The sequence below is a fragment of the Podarcis liolepis genome (assembly GCF_965112155.1).
Source record: "Podarcis liolepis genome assembly, chromosome: 13".
NCBI classification, from domain to species: Eukaryota; Metazoa; Chordata; class Lepidosauria; order Squamata; family Lacertidae; genus Podarcis; species Podarcis liolepis.
In genome coordinates, this window is record NC_139573.1 from 18,480,052 (window position 1) to 18,498,712 (window position 18,661).

Sequence of the window (18,661 nt, forward strand, 5' to 3'; positions counted from 1 at the left end):
AGCTCCGCCCAATGGGCCCTCGCGGCTCCTCCCACTTCGAATGTTGCAAAAGGAGGGGGGAAAGACCCGAAGACAGTTGCAAAGTGTTTAGAGGAAAGTAACTGGAGCATTTTTTATTTATATGTAATTTTTTTTATAAAAAAAAAAAATTGGTTGTAGATTCGCATTTGGGGGAAAGCCGGAGCGAAGGATTCTGGAAAGCGGCAGGATCTGCTTTCGGTTTCCCTTTATTTTTATTATTATAATATAATAATACTGATTAATAAAAGGAAGGTGCGAAGAGGTTCCCCCACACTCGGATTCCCTCACTGCCTGCGGAGAAGACGGGGTCTCCCCTCCCCATTTATAGATCACGGACATCCCTCTTCCAGCCTATTTAGGATCTGACTGGAAGAAAAAGCAGCGGAGATCACCCGTCGCTGCCGCTGCTGCAACTGGGGCATTTTGGATTTGCTGACTTTTCCGTTTTCCTTTGGCGCCTTAAATCTGCTAAAGCTCGCCGAAAGCTGGTGACTTTTAATTCTAGGGGAAATAATTTTGTTCTAGCAAGATTGGAAATACAACCCTCCCGTTCCCTAGGGAAATCTCGCTGGATCTTAGGAACTCTTTACTCCACCCCGCTCCACATTTTCCAATAACTTCATCGCAAATATATATATTTTCTTTGCCCATCTTTTGGGGAGATCTTCCTCAGAGCCGGTTGGCTGCTAAATTTGGATCGGAGTGAGGCAAGGTGGGGGCCATCGCCTGCCCCTCCGGAGGCTTGTTTCCAGGCTGGTAGCAGGAGAGAGAGAGAGAAGACAGCCTCCTCCTTTAAAATAAAATAGAAAATCCCACCCCAAACCCTACACCTCAACTTCCTTTTCCCGTCGAGCATCGAATCGGTGAATCTCCCTCGGGAGTCTCTGCTGCTGTTTTCCACAAGGACCTTCTGTTTTTATTCGCTGTCCCCTGCTCGACACCATAGAAGAAGGGCGAAAAAAGCAATTTTCAGCGGTGGGCACCTCCTGGATCTTCCTGCTGCTGCCGCTTTCGCTATGGCCCGCCCAGCCACCCAAAGTAGCCCGGCTCCTAGCCCCATGCTCGCCTCTCCTCCTTTGGGACTAGCCACCCCGAGCTCCGCGATGGTCAGTCTCAAGAGCCTCCTTCAGGGACCGGTCAAAAGTCCCGACCGCCGAGGGGCCAAGGACCTGGGCTCATGTGAGTGATACTCCTTCGATCCTCCCTTGCAATCATTCCTCCACCTGGTTCCTCCTTTGCCTGCCTGTCCATCTCTCCCTAAGTGTAGATATTCATGTACTTAGCTCCGTATTTCCTCTATACATGCATCCATTTTCTTGCTGCTGGTGGTGTTTTTTGTATTAATCTTCAGGGCACTGCAGAATCTTCCCCCAGAGTTTGCCCTTGAAAGGGCTGGGTCACTCTTATTCCCATTTCACAGATAGGGAAGCTACTGAGGCAGGGCTGTCATCCTTGGCAGAGGCAGGATTTGCAGATTTGCATAGGAGTCTGCCTAGCCAATCATGTCTCCCCTGGGCTACCATAGAGGCCATCCTTCTACTCCATACATCTCCCAGGCATCCCATAATATTAGTCCGGGCCTCTCTGTCGTTTCTGTGCCATTTCATTTCATAAATGTCTGCCTTCAGTGGAAAAAAGAGAGTTTTGAGGCAGTCTAAAGACCAGCAGAATTATTGGCACATAAGCTTTGGTCTGCTCAGTCTTTAAATACATCCTATAAATGTCCCTCTACCTGCCACCCCATCGATCTCCCCACCCCATAGTTTATCTCTCAACCTGTATTCACCCCCTTTATAGCTGCCTCCTTGTCCACCTGGCTTTTCACGCCACCCACCTGCCTTATATCTGTCTATAGGTCCCAACCTGCACACACTTGTCCAATGCTCATATATAAAAAAATTGAGCCATTTGTTCCCTCTATTTTAAAAAACAAAAAACCATAACAAAATATGTGAGTTGCAAAGACCTGCTGAGACTCAGGGCCCCTGGAAAGGGAAGTCCTTCCTATGAATGATATGCAGTGATATTTATATACTCTTGTCCTCCCCCCCTTCTATCCAGATGGCCTTCAGAGCCTGAACATCCAACTTGCTTTCATTTTGGGCTTTTCCATCTCGATTGGGGGGGGGGGGTGTTGAACTGTGTTTGCTTTCAATGCGGCATTGTTAATTCTTTCCATCCGTGAAATGTTCCTCTCCTGGGTTGTGAGTTCCAATCAAAATGCATTCATTCTAAATTGGGAAGGCCCCATGCAGTGGGTTCATGTAGGCCCCACATATGCGTAGGGACAGACCCATGTTTACTTCTGGATGGGATGCCATCTGGAAGGAGGTCGAAATCTAGTTATTGCAGGAAGGGCCTGGGACCTAGGCACTCTGGAGTAAGAAGGCAAATGCCTTTGGTGGCGCAAGATTTAGGAGGAGCCACGGAGCCTGAACTCCTGGCATGTCTGGGAGAGGAGGAGGGGCATTAGGGGCAAGACAAGTTTGGGGGCCAGGACTTCTAGGTATATGAGGCAGGGGGCTTCTATAGGTGGGATAGCTCAGTGGGAAGAGCATGAGACTGGTGTGTTCAAGCCTCATTGTCGGGCTAAAGAATATTGTGTTGCAGTGGGTTGGGCTAGATGACCCTTGGGACCCATTCCAACTTTACAATTCTATTATAATTCAATTGCCCCTACCGTTGCGGTGCGATTTCAATCCCCGATCGCTTTTCTGCCCCTTGGGTGTTTGGCAAGATGGGCAGCCGGTTTTGATAGATCTAAGCAAAACAATGACAGAGAGCGGGCTGGGGAGGGGACGGATAAGGCCTGTCAGGTTTTCTGGGAGGGGAAGCGGTTGGAAGGGGGGAGGACAGAGAGGCGAGCTGCCCAGGACTCCTGGGTTCTGTCGGGCAATGCGGTGCTGAGTGCGAAGGCTGCGTGCGTCCCGGATTCCGAGGATCGGGAGGGGAGGGGGAGCTTTGGGGAGCCCGGACGCCTGGGTTCGCTCGCTGCTGCTGCTGCTGCTGGACAGGTGCCAACTCGCTAGGGTTTTCCAGGGTGATCCACCAAGCGGTGTCTCTGGACATGCGCACAACCTCCCGTGCGCGTACACACACTCACCCAAACACACACACTCTCTCGCATCTGCTGGCTGGCAGCAGTAAATCCCTTAAAGCTGCACACAGCCTGGCCACGGGACGCAGCAGGAGGGAGCGAAACGTGCGCGCGGGCGCTGCTGTGGCGCTTCGCCCCGGGAAACACTCTCACAAGACTTTTTCGCACGAGCGAGCGAGCAAGCGGGCAGCGAAGGGCAAGGCGGGAGGAGGAGGCGGCGGCTAGGACATCGCAGGGGCACCCAGGGTGCCACCCGGGGTCAACGCCCCACGGAGGGAGCGGGGAAGAGGGAGGTGCACCAGGGCGGCGAGGAAGCTGCCAGCCACAAGCTGGCATTTGGGTTCTGGCCGGCGGACAAGATGGGAGGCGGACACACCGACACGGACGGTGGGTATCTTTGCGGGCACTTTTTGCGCGCGCTGAGGCGGGGGGGGGGTGTGATTGGCACCCTGCGGCCGGGGGGGGGGTGGGTTTCCTGTGAATTCAGGCAGAGCAAATGAGCATCTCGGACTGTTTCAGGTTTTTTATTTCAGTTTGATTCTATTGACAGGAAGGTGCTCGGCATTGAGATGGGCAGAGTGTATATATCTTGGGGGGGGGGGTCTTGCATCTTGGGCATCCTGCCACCCGTCGTGCAAGGGTGCCATTCGCACACACACATAAACAAACGTGTTTGTGCACGGGCACTCTAACAGATTTGTTTGGGTGCTGACTAGTCTTGGCCACCCCAGTGTTATTGTTGTAGGTTTGCCCCCCACCCACCCAAAAGAAGGACCGAGTTTTGCTTCTCCGCCTAGAGCTGAATGTCAATCATTCCTCTTCGGAACAGAAAGTAAACTGATGTCCTTCTTGAATAGGCTCCTGCTGGCTCCAGCCATTGAGAAACTCGCCTGACCCTGGTTACTTTGAGGTTGTTGATGTTGTTGTTAATGACCACGTTCCAATGCTTTGGGCGGCTCGATCCTGAGCACGTTTTACTTGGAAGCAATTCATTTCCAGAAGGGTTAGTAGTCTGTGGCACCTTTTAAAAAGTTTATTGTGGGTATCAGATTCATCGGATACACAGAAATGGACTCTGCTCCGCAAAAGCTTATGGGCACAATAAATGTCTTATCTTTTCAGGTGTCAGGGGACCCTTGGTTGTTTATACATGGAAGTAAGCTTTATGAATGCCCGTTGGCTTTACATCTGAGTAAACATGCCACTGGCCACAGACTGATAGAGATGCAATTTCATTATATTATTCCTGGTGTGTTCTGCAACTTGCAGGTGGCTTTCCTTTTCACAACAGCCTCCACAAAGCTGAGTGTTGTTCCCATTTCACAGTTGAGGAAAACTGAGGCTTGAGCTTTGGTAGCCTCTTTGATTGGTTCCTAAACTGATTTTATATGTTTTTGATTGTAATCATATTTTGGAATGCTTTTATCTGTTTTGGATTTTTTAAATTTTTTTTATCTTGTTTTGCCACCCTGGACTCCTTGGAGAGGAAGGGTGGGGTATAAATTCAATAAATAAATAAAGGACCCAGGCTTTGAATATTTGACTCATAACTCCAAATATAGCTTTATATCATTTGGATAATATTGACTGTGGCAGGAGGAGGGCATTCAAAGATTACTGGGGGGGGGGGCGCAGGGCAATACTAGGAAGTGGTGAGGAGTACTTTGGACCAAGTTTGTGAAGCTAATACAACTGAGGGGCAAAGTTAAGTGTGGTGACAAAATGCATACAGTTCAATTCATTTACTACATTGTTCTGCATATTTTATTGTATAATTTCAACAATTGTATTTCTGCCTGTGTCATGTCCATCACAACTCATAATCCTCGTGAATAATATCTCCCCCTCCTCCAGTTCTTCTTTTACCTTTGCAATAGACCTGACAAGGTAGTTAATAATATTCCCATTTTACAGATGAGGATAACTGAGGATTAAGAACTTGCCCAAGGCCGCCCCGGTGACTCCAATGGCTGAGCCAGGATTTGAACCTGAATCTCGGATAGCCTATCGTCTGAGTCGCGCCCGACTCTTTGGTGATAGTTGTTTGGGGGGTGGGGTTCATTGGAAGAAAAGTGGAAGAGGGTTGTCTGGGGTGGATTTGGAGTGGATCAGCTGCCCAGGGTTGGGGAGCTGCGCAGTAGGCAGCCACGCACAGGCTTCGCTTGATCTGTGGGCGTTGCGGGTGACTCGCCCAGTTTCGGGGTGCCAGGCTGGTGTCACCGCAAGAGGTGTCAGCTGGGCCCGGACTTCTCTCCCACGTGTCCAGGCAGAGTCAGGGCTCAGGTATGGCGTGCCACTCCCAAGCCTGCCTGAGCCTCGTGCAGGGGGGTGGGGCGTCTCCCGGAGAATCCTGGCCTGTAAACCACAAGAGCCCTCAAGCCTTCAGAGACCTAGTGAGGGGTGGAGGGGGCGAAGGTGGCAGTGGGTTCTTCCCAAGTGCATGGGAAAGAGGGTGGCCTTGGTTAAAGAATGGAGGCAACCCGCTGGAACAAATAGTTCCCGGCTGAAGACCTCTGGAATTGTGGGACAAAAGGAAATCTGCAAGTCTGTCCCCTGATTCCTGCCCGCTCACTCCCAACCTTAGCTAAATCTCCTTCTACCCTGATCTTCTGTAAGATTTGATGCTTTATTATGCTTTTATATTTGTTGGAAGGCACCCAAAGTGGCTCAGGCAACCCAGTCAGATGGGCAGGGTACAAATATTATTATTATTATTATTTATTATTTATTTTATTTTATTTAATGATAATAATAGTTAATAATAATAATAATAATAATAATAATAATAATAATAATAATAAAAATATATTGCAAAAGAGGCTGGACTCCTCCTGTAATCTGAGCACTATGGGGGAGCAAATCTAATGATATGACCCCGAACTCCTGGGTCCTTTGGTATGGGAACACAACCTAGTGAGCTTAGAATGAGGGGAGCTCTAGCAACCGGGGTCCTTGCGGCATCCCCTGCGTGGTGGTGATGGGCACCTTCTCAACACCAGCGCAGAAGATGCCAGTCAGATCTGCCCCCCCCCCCGAGAGCACCGAATGCTCCCTCCCCACACTGATGCCCACACCAGGGTCACCCGGCGGCTGCTGCTGCCGCCCCACCTAGACCAAAGAGGAGGGAGCTGGAGGGATTCAGGCAGGCAGATGGGCTGAGCGAGCTCCGAGGGCGCAGGAGAGCGAGAGCCCAATCAAGCGTGGCTGAGCATGGGGTCATCTGGGGTGAGGCAAGCGCTCACGTTTTTTTTGCTGGTGAACGGCATGCAGGCCTCTAGGGCTGGAGAGATAGGGATGGGGCCCAGGCAGGTTTCGGCAGCCTCCGCGGCTCAGAGATGCCGGCTGCCGCATGCTGCAGCCACCCATCCCCACAACACGCATCTCTCCCCGCCATCTGGCCCTCTCATTGGCAGCCTGTCCTTTTTCTTTGCCCACCCACCTGCACAGCCTGCCTGCGCCCGTAGAGGAGGACCGTGCAGAGTTTATACTGGAGCAGAACTGTTTTGTCTGCTTTGGGCCCTCGGGCTGTGAGAGTGTAAGGAAGTGATCAGCACACCTGGGAGCCCTGTGCAGGAACACCCACCCACCACACATGTAAGGCATACGACCTCACCCAAAGAATCCTGGGAACCATGATTGAAGGGTGCTGGGAATTGCAGCTCTGCGAGAGATAAGCTAGAATTCCCAGGGTTAATGGGGGGGGGAAGTGGTGTGCTTTAAATGTGTGTTGTCTACGCAGCCACCCCCACACTCAATTGCCAAATGCAATGCAAAGCCATGTGCAGTTAAGATAGATGTTTGGATACCCGATTGCTTGGGAGAGGCAGAAGGCAAGGACCCCCTTACTCTGTCCTGGGGCTGTCTGGATTCAGAAGGTGGCCAAGCCCAGAGACTAGAAGCAACTGCCTCGACACTGTGGCCTTTTGCACTTTGCACCCGTGCGTGCCCAGGGATGCCTGAAGCTCCCCATGCCAGCAGTGCTGGGTGTTGTATTCCAAGTGCACACAGCTATGTACATAAACATTAAGTCTTGTTGATCTCTCACCCTCCCTTGTGCGGTGGAATCTATTGCTGTTCACCTTGCAAAACCCTTTGAATTGCAAAGTTATGGCAATTACAAACTTCAGAATGATGATTTTCCTCCTTTTGTCTATCTTCCCAATCCATCTCCCCAGTCCACTTCCATGTCAACAGTGTAACATTGATCGGTTTCCTTTATTCCGCTGGTCCTGTGCTGTGGAAAACCTGCACACACACACAGAAGACTCGTAGATTTCCGCTTTCTTGGCTTCCGGCCTCTAGGTTTCTGCCCCTAGATGCTTCTCATCCCATAACCTTCTTCCTTAACCTGAGCTTCTCCTCCTGCCCCCTTTTCTGCAGGTGTCATCAAAGACAAGGAACGCAAAATGGAGGACGACCTGAGCATTTCAAGGCCTGGGCACTGCGCCTACCTGGGCTCCCTTTTGTGGGAACGCACGCTGCCCTACAACGAGATTGAGTATGTTGACTTGGACGAGTTTTTGCTGGAAAACGGGCTGCCCCCGAGCCCAGCTCACCAGCCCTTCTCGCCGGGGAGCCAGCCCACTGCCTCGCCGTCCAGCGGGGTGGTGGTGGACCTTAGCCGCCCTGCCTCTTGCGCATCATCATCTTCCATCTGCTCCTCATCTGGCGAAGGCCTAGTGGGTAGTGATTACGACCACCACGGCAGCAGCCAGACAGGTAAACCGTGCTGTACTTTGGGTGCGAGGGTGGTGGTGGGGAAATGGGAGTCGAAGTGATTGCTGGCATTTGTCGCCCCTCCCCTTGGAAGGAGCTGTGAAAATATCAACTCACCCTCCCCTTGTTTCATATAACCGCGTTTCTGAGCTGCACACCCATTAAGTTTTAGCTGTATGTTTGCAAAGAGAGTCGTGATAGGAACTGCAGCTCCCATTCTGGAGACACTCAGTTGACTCTGTGAAATAGCTCTTGGGTTTCAGGGCTAAAAGGTGTTTTTACAGTCTAATAGTGGCTGCAGTGGAACAAGGGTTATATTGCAGTACCCCATTCACTTCAAGGTCAAGGGCAAGTGCATGGAACAAAATGAAAAGCAGACTTGGGAGGCTGAGATTTTGAGTGGAGAAGCAGGCAAGAAATGAGTGTTTGATTCTCTCCCTTCCGGCCTTTTTCCTGTCCTTCCCATCCCCTCTGCTACCTGCTTCCAGGCTACGTGCACCAGTCTCTCTTTCTATTTGTCTGACATAATTATTTATTGTGTTATGCCTTGGAATAAATTATGCAAAGCGTGCAGTGTTTACTCCAAGTGCAAAATTTAGCCTACCTATTTGGATATATATTTTTAGGGGGGGATACCTCTGAGCACACACCACTTTGGATAGGAGGAGTGAGCAGTTTCTAGAGCCCTCCCTGTTTGGGAGGGCAGTTTCATGTTCCCTCCCTGGTTGCAGAGAAAATTGAGTTTCTAATCTCCTCCCTGATTGCAAATAGTTTTTCAATCCCAGCCTCTCTGGGTTGCAGTGGCAATACCAGTGGCCCCCTTCAGGCTGCTGCAAGAATTGCGCTTCCCTTCTCCTTCCTAGTCCCCTGTTGTCTGATGCCCCCATTAAATATTGGTTAAATAATTATGTTTGCAGCAGATGTTTAATACACAAACACACCATTGCAGAAAATAAAAGCAAATTTTGCTCTGTTTGGATTTAGTCCTTTCCTAGTTTGCAGAAGCAGATCAGATGGTTTCTACCCAGTTTAGATCACAAGTATTAAGAATTTCAATAGGATCCTCCATGCATTTTTTGTTGCAGGGAGTGCAAAAGGAAGGTTGCAGCAGTTCTGAAGCTATACAGGTGTGGACCTAGTTGTTTGCCTCGGATGAGAGCTTCATGGGTACGCTAGGATACTAAAGAGAAAACTTTGGGGTGCAATCTTATACTATTTATAAGAGTTATAGGGACGCGGGTGGCACTGTGGTGTAAACCACTGAGCCTTGGGCTTGCCAATCAGGTCGGCGGTTTGAATCCCTGCGAAGGGGTGAGCTCCCGTTGCTCGGTCCCTGCTCCTGCCAACCTAGCAGTTCGAAACCACGTTGAAGTTCAAGTAGATAAATAGGTACCGCTCTGGCGGGAAGGTAAATGGTGTTTCCATGAGCTGCTCTGGTTTCACCAGAAGCTGCTTAGTCATGCTGGCCACATGACCCGGAAAAACTGTCTGTGGACAAACGTCGGCTCCCTTGGCCAGTAAAGCAAGATGAGTGCCGCAACCCCAGAGTCATTCGCTACTTGACTTAACTGTCAGGGGTCCTTTACCTTTACAAGTGTTATAAAGATTTGCAATTTAATGCTTGTGTTTAAATAAGGTGTGGGGAGTCTTTGGCCCTGCAGACATTGCTGAACTACAACTCCCACCAGGCCCAGCAAGCGCAGCCAGTCATGATGGGAGTTGTAGTTCAGCAATATCTGCAGGGCCAAAGGGTCCTGCACCTGGTTACTTTCATTATTTCATGTGTTAACTTTAACATCTCATGTGTTTTTGAAACTTGGACTTTGTGAGATGGTTGGTTGGTTGGGAAGGGAATTGTGTTTTCGTTTTGGGAGGGGGCTCCCCACCTTCTAAAGTTGCCAAGCGCTCCTAAAACTAACTTTTCCACATCTTGAAAATACTGGATGCTTTCCCTGAAGCTGAAACACTATATTTTCAAACTGTCCCTTTGAGTTGCAGTAATTACTGATACTGTTCGGATTACCGCCTCCAATGTGTGCATTGGATTTCGGTGGGGAGGGCAGGTTAATGTGGGTTTAAGCTTGAGAATAACATAGACAGTGCTCTGAAAGTTACCTGCTACCATTTAACACTTACTGTCCCTTTTCTGCTTTCATTTACAGTTGTGGTTTTTGGTGCGATTTGGGAAATCGCAAGAGAGGAGGGTGGAGATCATGAGATGTTTGGGTTTTGTTTGAAACGCAGAGTTGGGAGACTAGCGCTTGTGGTTTGTGGAGAGAAATATCGGGAAAACAAGGTAGTGGGACGACTTTGACGCCATCCTTAGTGAAGTACAGCGGGACGCTTGGGATCCGTGCCCTCGTGGCCCCAGTGAGCACTCCAGAGAAGGTATTCTTACCAGCGGTCTTCCTTCGCAATGGTACCTCCTCAGGCTAGCAGTGGGCAGCGTAGACTTTGCTGGTGGCAAAAGGTGACGTAAAATGCAAAGGAATTATGTTTTTCACAGATGTAAGTTGGGTAAATTTGGGTGACCCCCCCTTGAACCATAAAGCTTTACAGGGTCTTACCAGAGGGCCACCCACCTATGTCCCCTTATTTCCCCCCAACTTTTTCCTCCCACCCTACTCTACTCCACCCAAGTACAGTGTTTTCCACTGATCTAATCCAGACATCTGGACACTCAGTACTTTCTCTGTTCCAGAGAACCCAGGAATCCTAAATACCCATGGGCCCCCCTCCTCATATCTCTTCACAGGAGATCACCAAACCCATCCAAGTTCACTAGACGCCCCCCTTTCCCTTCGGGAGAACCCAGGAGTCCCGGGCACTCCCCTGTACATCCCCTTCCCCCACATACGGATCCTGGATGTCAGCGCCTCGAAGCTCCCCCATGAGAACCCAGGAGTCCTGGACAGTATCTTCTGCCCACGTACACCGATCCCCTCCCCCCACTGGATCGCTCCTCCTCCTCCTCGTTCCTAGCAATCCTGAATACCAACAGCCTCAGGTTCCCGCCTCCTCCTTAGACACGCAGAAGAATTCCAAATACCAACAGCTTTCTCCACCCCCCCTTGCATTAAAAAAACAACAACTCAGGAATTCTGGATTCCGTCCTCCCCCTTTCCAACAATTCCGGGGGGGGGGGTTCTGGATGCCCACCCCCGCGGCGGGGTGGGGGAGGCGCGCTCTCGCGTGCCTGTGCGCGTGCACACGCGCGCTCCTTGCCCTCCCGCCCGGCGCGGCGGCAGGCTGCGGGGAATCCCGTGTCTGCTGCTGGGCGCGGAAATCCTGCGCTGCTGGCTCCCGCCTGGGAAGCCCGGTCTCGTGTCTGCTGCACGGAGCCTCCTGCTCCCGCTCACGTGCCTCGCCCTGCTTCTGCGAACACATGTCGCGGCTCGGCTCCTCTGGCTGCCAGCTGGCAGGCGGCCCCCTTCCTCGGCGCAGGGCGGGGCCAGCGGGCACGTGGGGATGCGGTGTGAGAGGCGGCGCTGCTGCAGCCCGAGAGGAGGAGGAGGAGGAAGCGGGTGCTGCTGCTTCTTCGGGGCCTCTTGCGGGACGGGGGCGGCAGGGGGCGTGGGCCTGTGGGTGGCCGGGTGGCCGCCTATCCCGGCTGGGCAGGTTGGGCCGGAGGGAGGCGCGGCCACGCAGGACGCCTGGGTTCTGCGGAGAGGCAGGAATAGGACTCCTGGGTTCCCCCTGGAGGGGTGGGGGTCCTGCGAAGGGGATCAGATTCTGGCTTCCTTCAAGGAGAGGTGGGAGTGGAGATCAGGATTCCCGGGTTTTCCACATAAAGAAGGGATTCCGGGCGGCGGCGGGGGGGTGTAGGACCCCGGGTGGGGTTCTCTCTGGGGAGTTGTGGGGTACCCCAAGGACGGGGTGTGTGTGTGGACTCCAGGGTGTTAAAGGGAAGTAGAAACCCTTGTTTTTTCCGGGGTGCGTGTGTGGCGCCTAGTGAGTGGAGCGTTGGGCTCTGGAGTTTCTTGGTTTTCCAAGGAAAGAAATATTGGGGGGCCACAGGACACTGGGGTTCTTCAAGAGGAGAAAGGGCAGAGGGAACCAGGATTGTGGGTTTCCTCAAAAGGAGAGGAGTATAGTAAGGGGAACAGGAGTACGAGGTTATCCAAGGAAAGAGGGGTTTTAGTGTTTCCTAAAGGGAGTGGGGATTCCGGGGTCCCCTGCGGGTGTTTTTTTGGCGGGGGGGGGGAGATAGGTGGTAAGTGTATAGGAGTTGAGAGAGATCTAGTTGAGGGTGGGACGTGGGACTCCTGGCTTTTCTGAGGGGGCAGGTGGGGGTGGATGACCCTGGGAGAAGGTGTTCGATATCCCAAGTTTTCTGAGGGTCGGGGCATGAGAGCCAATGGATCCGGAGGGTGGAGCTTAGTGATGGGGGGGGGATGATGGGAAGGCAGACACCTGAGTTGAGGGGAGATGTGGGGACCCTGGTCTCTGAGGAGAGTTGCAAAGTTTCTTTTATTGGTCTAGAACAGGGTTTCCCCAGCTTGGATCGCCGGTTGTTTTTAGACTACAATTCCCATCATCCCTAAGTAGCGGGTCAGGGATGATGGGAATTGTTGTCCCAAAACAGCTGGAGACCCAAGTTGGGGAAACCCTGGGCTAGAGTTTCCTGGGCTCGCTGTTGTGTACTTGTCTGCTTTGCCCCTAGCAACCCCAAGCGGCTTAGCGGGACGGCCATTTGCCTCCTCAAGCCACCAGAGTTGCCTTGCCTCCCAGTTCCAAGTGGTGGCACATGATGAGCTTTTTCAAAGCGGTTGTCACTTGCGAAATGGTTGTCTGGATCCGCTCTCTCATATGCCTCGTTCCCCCATCTGTTAGGCATTTAAACAGATCGGCAGGGCCCACGTGGCTAGCTGGACACCGCATACTGCATAGTGCTGTTCCCAAAACGGTCTTGCAGTGCCGTTTAATCCTCAGAAATTTGCCAGCCCCTCTGTGTGTCTCTAATCCCCATCATGTGTGCAGCTGCAGCTGCCTGAGCAGCAGCGAAGCCCTGTGTCCCCAATTCACCGTTCCACTTCTCAAGAAGACACACAACCCTACAGCCCTCCTCCTGAAACACTCTGCAGAGAAAATAAAAACAGTGGGGGTGGATATGTACATAATGCAATGTCTATAACATATGGATGTGCATGTGTGTTTGTGAACAAAGGACTCCGTAGAGGTTACAGTGGGAGTGTGGGGCGGACCAGCCTGCAGATAGCCTGTTGTGGGTGCTGCTGCCCTCTTGCGGGTTCTCTTTATTTGTGAAGCTCACCTGAATTTCTCCTTCCTCCACACCCATTCCAGGTCCCGTAACACCTGTGTCCCGAAGCACGCCCAGCCCTGTGGACCCCGAGGGCGTGGAGGTCCTCATGAACTTTGACCCTGACCCTGCCGACTTGGCGCTGTCGAGCATCCCGGGGCACGAGACCTTCGACCCCCGCAAGCATCGGTTCTCCGAGGAAGAGCTCAAGCCACAGCCCATCATGAAAAAGGCACGGAAAATACAGGTCCCGGATGATCAGAAGGTGAGAGAGGCGCAAAACGCACTGATCTTAGAACAAATATTTTAAGAGATTTTCCTTGGATAATATCAAATGCACAGGGGAGCCTGTGTTGCGTCAAATGCTTTTGGACTACAGCTCCCATCGTCCCTGACCCTGACCATTGGTCCTGCTGGCTGGTGGGGGTTGGGAGGCCAGGAACATCTGGAGGGCCACAGGTTCCCGAGCCTTGATCTCTCCTCCTCCCTGCATCCCCCAATGTAGCTGAAAAAAGCTTGGGTGCAGGTGGTGGTTTTTAATTTGGCTGGTTATATCCAAATTCAGCAAACAGCAAGTTTTTAAAAATCACGACAAAAAATAACAATAAACTTATCAATGAAAACAAAACAGTGTCATAATCGCAGCTCGTTAAATTAATACCCCGCCTTTCTTTCAAGGTGCTTCAGGCAGCACTCCTGGTTCTTTCCCCCTTCCACTCAACTCTTTTATTCTCACAGCAACCCTGGGTCTTCCTTGCCCAGTGTTGTAGCCCAGGGACAGCCAGTGTGGTTTCACTCCAGGGCTTGTTGAACTACTACTCCCATAATATCTCACCACTGGCAGCACGGTAACTTCACAACAGGAGACAGGTTGCTTTTTTAGTTTTCTTTTTAAAAGGTTGGGCCATTTTAAGTAAGATCGAAAAGTTTGGGGAATTGACATTTGTTATTATATTACTTGTTTAAACTACTTAGCATTATTATTTAACATTTTCTAAGCTCTTTCCTGTCGACTGATACCCGATAGCCAAGGTTACGGTGTACCAGATGTGACCTGCCCACTGTGGCATGTGTCGCTCGACAAGATTTGGGTGGAATCCGCTGGCGTGAGTGGGCAGAGCTAGGCTTGCTGCCCAAACCCTCCCATTTTCGACTGCATGCTCTACACAGAGCTGCATTCTCCAGAGATTGTTAAACCAATCAGTCCCTGTTCACAGGGGACTCTGGGAATAAGAGTCTTCTAATAGCTCTCTGCACCCTCAACAAACTACAGCTCCCAGAATTCCTTTTTAGGGGGTGGGGTGAACCATGACTGTTTAAAGTGGTATCACAACATTTTTTTATTTTCTGAAATAAAGTAGCGTTTTAAACACATAACGTGAATGTGGCCTGAGAAAACAGGCTAGGCAAAGCATCCCTGTTCCCCCAGCACCTGTTGGCCATCTGCGCCAACCGAGTGTGCGCAGTGACTGGGGTGATGGAATAAAAGCTTGCCCGCAATATCTTTGCTCATCTTTGTTTTTAAAGAATAATCAAACAGCTGCAAAACACCCCTTCTCACCACCTTTCCTCAATAGTACTCAACAGCATTCCCTAACAGTATTCTATAACTGTACACACTTGATCAACTTAAATACAGTTTTCAAATAATCAGTTTACCCTACCACAGCACTGCATTCGGTGCAATAGGTAAACTTTCCCTGCTAATTAGTTAAATTGTTAAGATACCTCAGGTGTGCTGAATTGTCGCAAGCTCACAGATGTGCTGCCATGCAGGTTATAATTACACACACCTCTGAGTAGCACCATTGACCACGTTAATATCAAGAAAACCCAGCAACACCATGGTCCCAGCCGCTGCTTTTTAGGAGACAGACAGACAGATGTGACACCCCAGTGTAATGCCTTTGACCCAAAATGCCTGCCTGAAGGTTGGTTTCCACCACCAGGGGTTTTGGTGGCAGGGCTAGGACAGTGGATTTCTCTCTGGGGTTTAGCGTTTTTTCATGTGCCAGCTGCAGGGTGACAATGTTATGGGCGGGAGAGAGGCTGTCTGGGAAATGCGCTGCTGGGTACAAACCTGTTTTCTGAGCTGGCGGGTATGGATGATTGTTTGGCATTGTGTGTCTCAAAGGCAAGTAGCGTGTCCATGCATATTTTGTCAAGCGGTGACAGGAAAGGGTGTGTTTGCGCATGCATGACCGTGCATGTGCTCTTTCAAGAAGTATGTGTGTTCTTTTGGGGAACGTCAATCTCTGTCCGAGATTCCAGAACGATGTGTTGCCACCAATATACAAAGATAGATAGAAAGAGGCACAGAAATGCACTTTGGCCTAAAGTCACTAACTGAGTGTTGTGGCTGTGGGTGGATTCGAACTCAGTCCCCTGTGTGCTACATCACCACACCGGGAGAAGTAGTCATACTTACTGGGATTGGGGAGGGGGAGAGTTGTAGTTCAGCTGCATCTGATGGGGCAGAGGTTCCCGACACCTGACCTATAGCATTTGCACCGCTCTCTTTAGCCAATAAGCCTCCCCAAGTGCCTTATTGAACTTTTTTTTAGTATTAAAAAAAGAGAAGACATTTCCTGTCCTCAGTTTAACATCTAAAAAATAAGTCACAAAAGGAAAACTGGAAGGGGAGGGGAAAGAAAGCATACTGAGGCACCAAATCTCAAAGAGTTCTTACTAAGACTAGTTGGGATGCAAACAGTTCCAAGATGCTGGGGTAGAATGGGCGCTGGTAGGTGACAAATTATTATTATTTATTAAATTTGTATACAAGGTTCATATGGAGAAATGCAGGAGAAAGAGCGAGAAGCAGCTTGAAATACCTCTGCCGCTCTTTTCTTTTGATTTTAGCATAGGAACATGCAAGGCCTGCAAGCATGTCATCAAAGTTAGCAGCTTTCCTGCCCCTTCTTGCTTATATTATAAGTCCAGAACACCGTATGAAGGCAAGTAGTACAGCCGCCCTGCTGGAACTAAGCAGGCCTGCCCCTGTTCAGTGCCCAGGTGGACTATCGCCTGGGAATCATGCAATAATAATAATAATAATAATAATAATAATAATAATACTATTACTTACACCCTGCCCATCTGGCCGGGCCTCCCCAGCCACTCTGGGTGGCTTCCAACAGAATATTAAAAACACGATAAAACATAAAACATTAAAAACTTCCCCTAAGCAGAGCTGCCTTCGTATGTCATCTAAAAGTCAGATAGTTGTTTATTTCCTTGACACCCGATGGGAGGGCGTTCCACAGGGTGGGCGCCACTACCGAGAAGGCCCTCTGCCTGGTTCCCTGTAGCTTCACTCCTCACAGTGAGGGAACCTCCAGAAGGCCCTCAGAGATGGACCTCTGTGTCCTGGCTGAACAACGGGGGTGGAGAGCTTTGAACTCCCTGGACAAAACATAGATTTATTAAAATAATAAACAGCAATTTGTGGCCTCCAAAAGAGAGCCGACTCTTCACAAGCCCACACTGACCTGTTTCGTTTTGTTTCTCCTACCTAGGACGAGAAATACTGGAACAGGCGGTACAAGAACAACGAAGCAGCCAAACGCTCGCGGGACGCCCGCCGCCTGAAGGAGAACCAGATCACGGTCCGGGCAGCCTTCCTGGAGAAGGAGAACGCCGTCCTGCGCCAGGAAGTGGCCAACATCCGCCAGGAACTGACCCGTTACCGCAGCATCCTCTCCAAGTACGAATCGCAGCACGGCACCTTGTAAGGCCCGCGGCAGCAGACGGCTGCGCTCTTCTCCACCGCTCCACCGCTCTGACGCGGTGGGGCCACCCTGGTTTTTCAACCCTGACCCCCGTCTTCCCGAACCGGGCAAACAAATAATCAAACAACAGATGTTTGGAATAAGGGGAAAGGTCCTGAGACGGACGATTCCCCACGTGCGGGGACTGCCGTGCTCCAGGTACTCGACAGAAGGGATAAGACTTCCTGGGTTTGGCCTGAGCTGACCCTCGCCAAGAAAAAGGGCAGTGACTTGGGAGACGTTGAACTGGGCATCGTAGGCACACGAGACACACTGCGAACACACAAGGGCTCTGTAGCACACTGGAAGATGTATTACACACACACACACACACACACACGTGCACACAGTACCCACTCTCTCCACGTACATGCTAGAGTTTGGTTCGTTGACAGACTTTTCTCTCCAAACGGCAGAATTCAGCCCCAGATTGCTGCAGCTACTCACCTCTGCTTGCCCTGTTGTGGCATTTGGCTCAGTGGCACAGTTGGCCCAAGGAGGCATCAGGCTGCCTGTGCTTGCTTGCTTTTTTCTTCCAACAGCATCGCTTTTCAGTGGACATTTCTTCTTCTCCTTCTTTTGCACACAATTTCTTTGACTCCTTTCTCCCGTCGACTCTTTTGTCAGGGTTGGTGGGGAAGGACACGAGAAGGCTGCAAAAGTGGACCCCCACCCCCGAGCCGTTCTGGGCTCCCATCTCGCAGCGGGTATCGAACCACTAAGCCCTCCTCCCGCTGCACCCTTTGCAAAGAGAACTTAGAGGAGGCCTGGCACCCTGAGAAAAAAGAGGACACAGGAGCGTTGTTTTTCTCTCTCTTCCTTTTGATACCAGTAAACGTCAAGACTTCTGCCTGCGAAATGCCAAATTAGAAAAACGAAAAGAAAAAACGGGTTGTGCACTCAATATTTTCCCCCCACCATTGGACAAAAGGGGCTTTGTGTCAGAGGGCAGGTGTATGGGTTGTTAGTTGAATGATTACGATTATCTTATTATTACTATTATACCTGTTTTTAGTTAAAAGGCAAGTGATGGTTTCTGTTATTTTCCCCCCTTCCACCACACCACACTTTTCCTCATGTTTTGTGTCCAACACTGTCTGATGTACGTCATATGTATAGAAACTAAAAGAAAAACGAAAAACACAGAACCTCATTGGTGACCCTCCATAAATATGAACATATATATAAATATATATATAATTTTCTCTTTTTTTGTAAAGCAAAAAGTATATATAGAGGCTCCAGGAGAGACTTGAGAGATTATGTTCTTCTTAATTGGGGAAAGGATGGTTCTTTCGTACAGAAAGTGAATGGGGGGGTAAGGGGGAGGGGGGAATACGGTATTTTTATCTCCTTTGGGGAGGTTCCTAGTCTTTTTAATTTTCCATGTAACAGTGTTGCTGAAGACTTTGGGGGATGAAACCACCAGACTTGACGGAAGGCTTTTATTTCGAAAGGATGTTTACACAGTTGTATACCATGAGCAAACTAGGAATAAAGAAAGACAGGATTTTAAAAAAAGAACGAACGAAACCCGAGATCTTTTGTGTCGTTTGTATTAACCTTTCCGTGCACGGCTCTGATTTTACCAACCTGGTGCCTTCCTCTTGCTGTACTACAAGTCCCATCAGCCTCAGCCATTTCTGGGGTTCTTTGGTCCACTCATTTACAGGAAGGTGTCATTTCCCTATCATTTGCTAATGTCCTGCTGTAACAGGTAAAAGGAGACTTAAAGGAAAACAGCTACGTTAATTGGTGGGAGAGGGGAAGGAACCCACCAGCATTCTGTGCAAAGAC

At 50.3% G+C, this 18,661-nt stretch overlaps 1 protein-coding gene across 3 annotated transcripts; it reads left to right on the top strand.

Annotated features, from left to right (window-relative positions):
- The first annotated feature begins 28 nt into the window (after positions 1-28).
- Positions 29-18,397, top strand: DBP (D-box binding PAR bZIP transcription factor). Of its 3 annotated transcripts, none has more exons than XM_083469332.1 (4): positions 29-1,200; positions 7,499-7,837; positions 13,139-13,359; positions 16,613-18,397. In XM_083469332.1, the coding sequence occupies exons 1-4, from the start codon at positions 1,038-1,040 to the stop codon at positions 16,826-16,828; spliced, it is 939 nt and encodes a 312-aa protein (XP_083325458.1). In that variant the 5' UTR covers positions 29-1,037; the 3' UTR covers positions 16,829-18,397. The 3 variants fall into 3 exon arrangements, with proteins under 3 accessions (XP_083325458.1, XP_083325459.1, XP_083325457.1); XM_083469333.1 differs by lacking the exon at positions 29-1,200 and adding an exon at positions 3,090-3,505; XM_083469331.1 differs by lacking the exons at positions 29-1,200; positions 7,499-7,837 and adding an exon at positions 11,099-11,586.
- Positions 18,398-18,661: the final 264 nt, after the last annotated feature.

Coding starts and splice junctions, on each gene's coding strand:
- DBP (XM_083469332.1), top strand. CDS start 1,038: ATGGCCCGCCCAGCCACCCAAAGTAGCCCGGCTCCTAGCCCCATGCTC. Junction 1,201..7,498: donor GGCCAAGGACCTGGGCTCAT/GTGAGTGATACT, acceptor CCTTTTCTGCAG/GTGTCATCAAAGACAAGGAA. Junction 13,360..16,612: donor AGGTCCCGGATGATCAGAAG/GTGAGAGAGGCG, acceptor TCTCCTACCTAG/GACGAGAAATACTGGAACAG.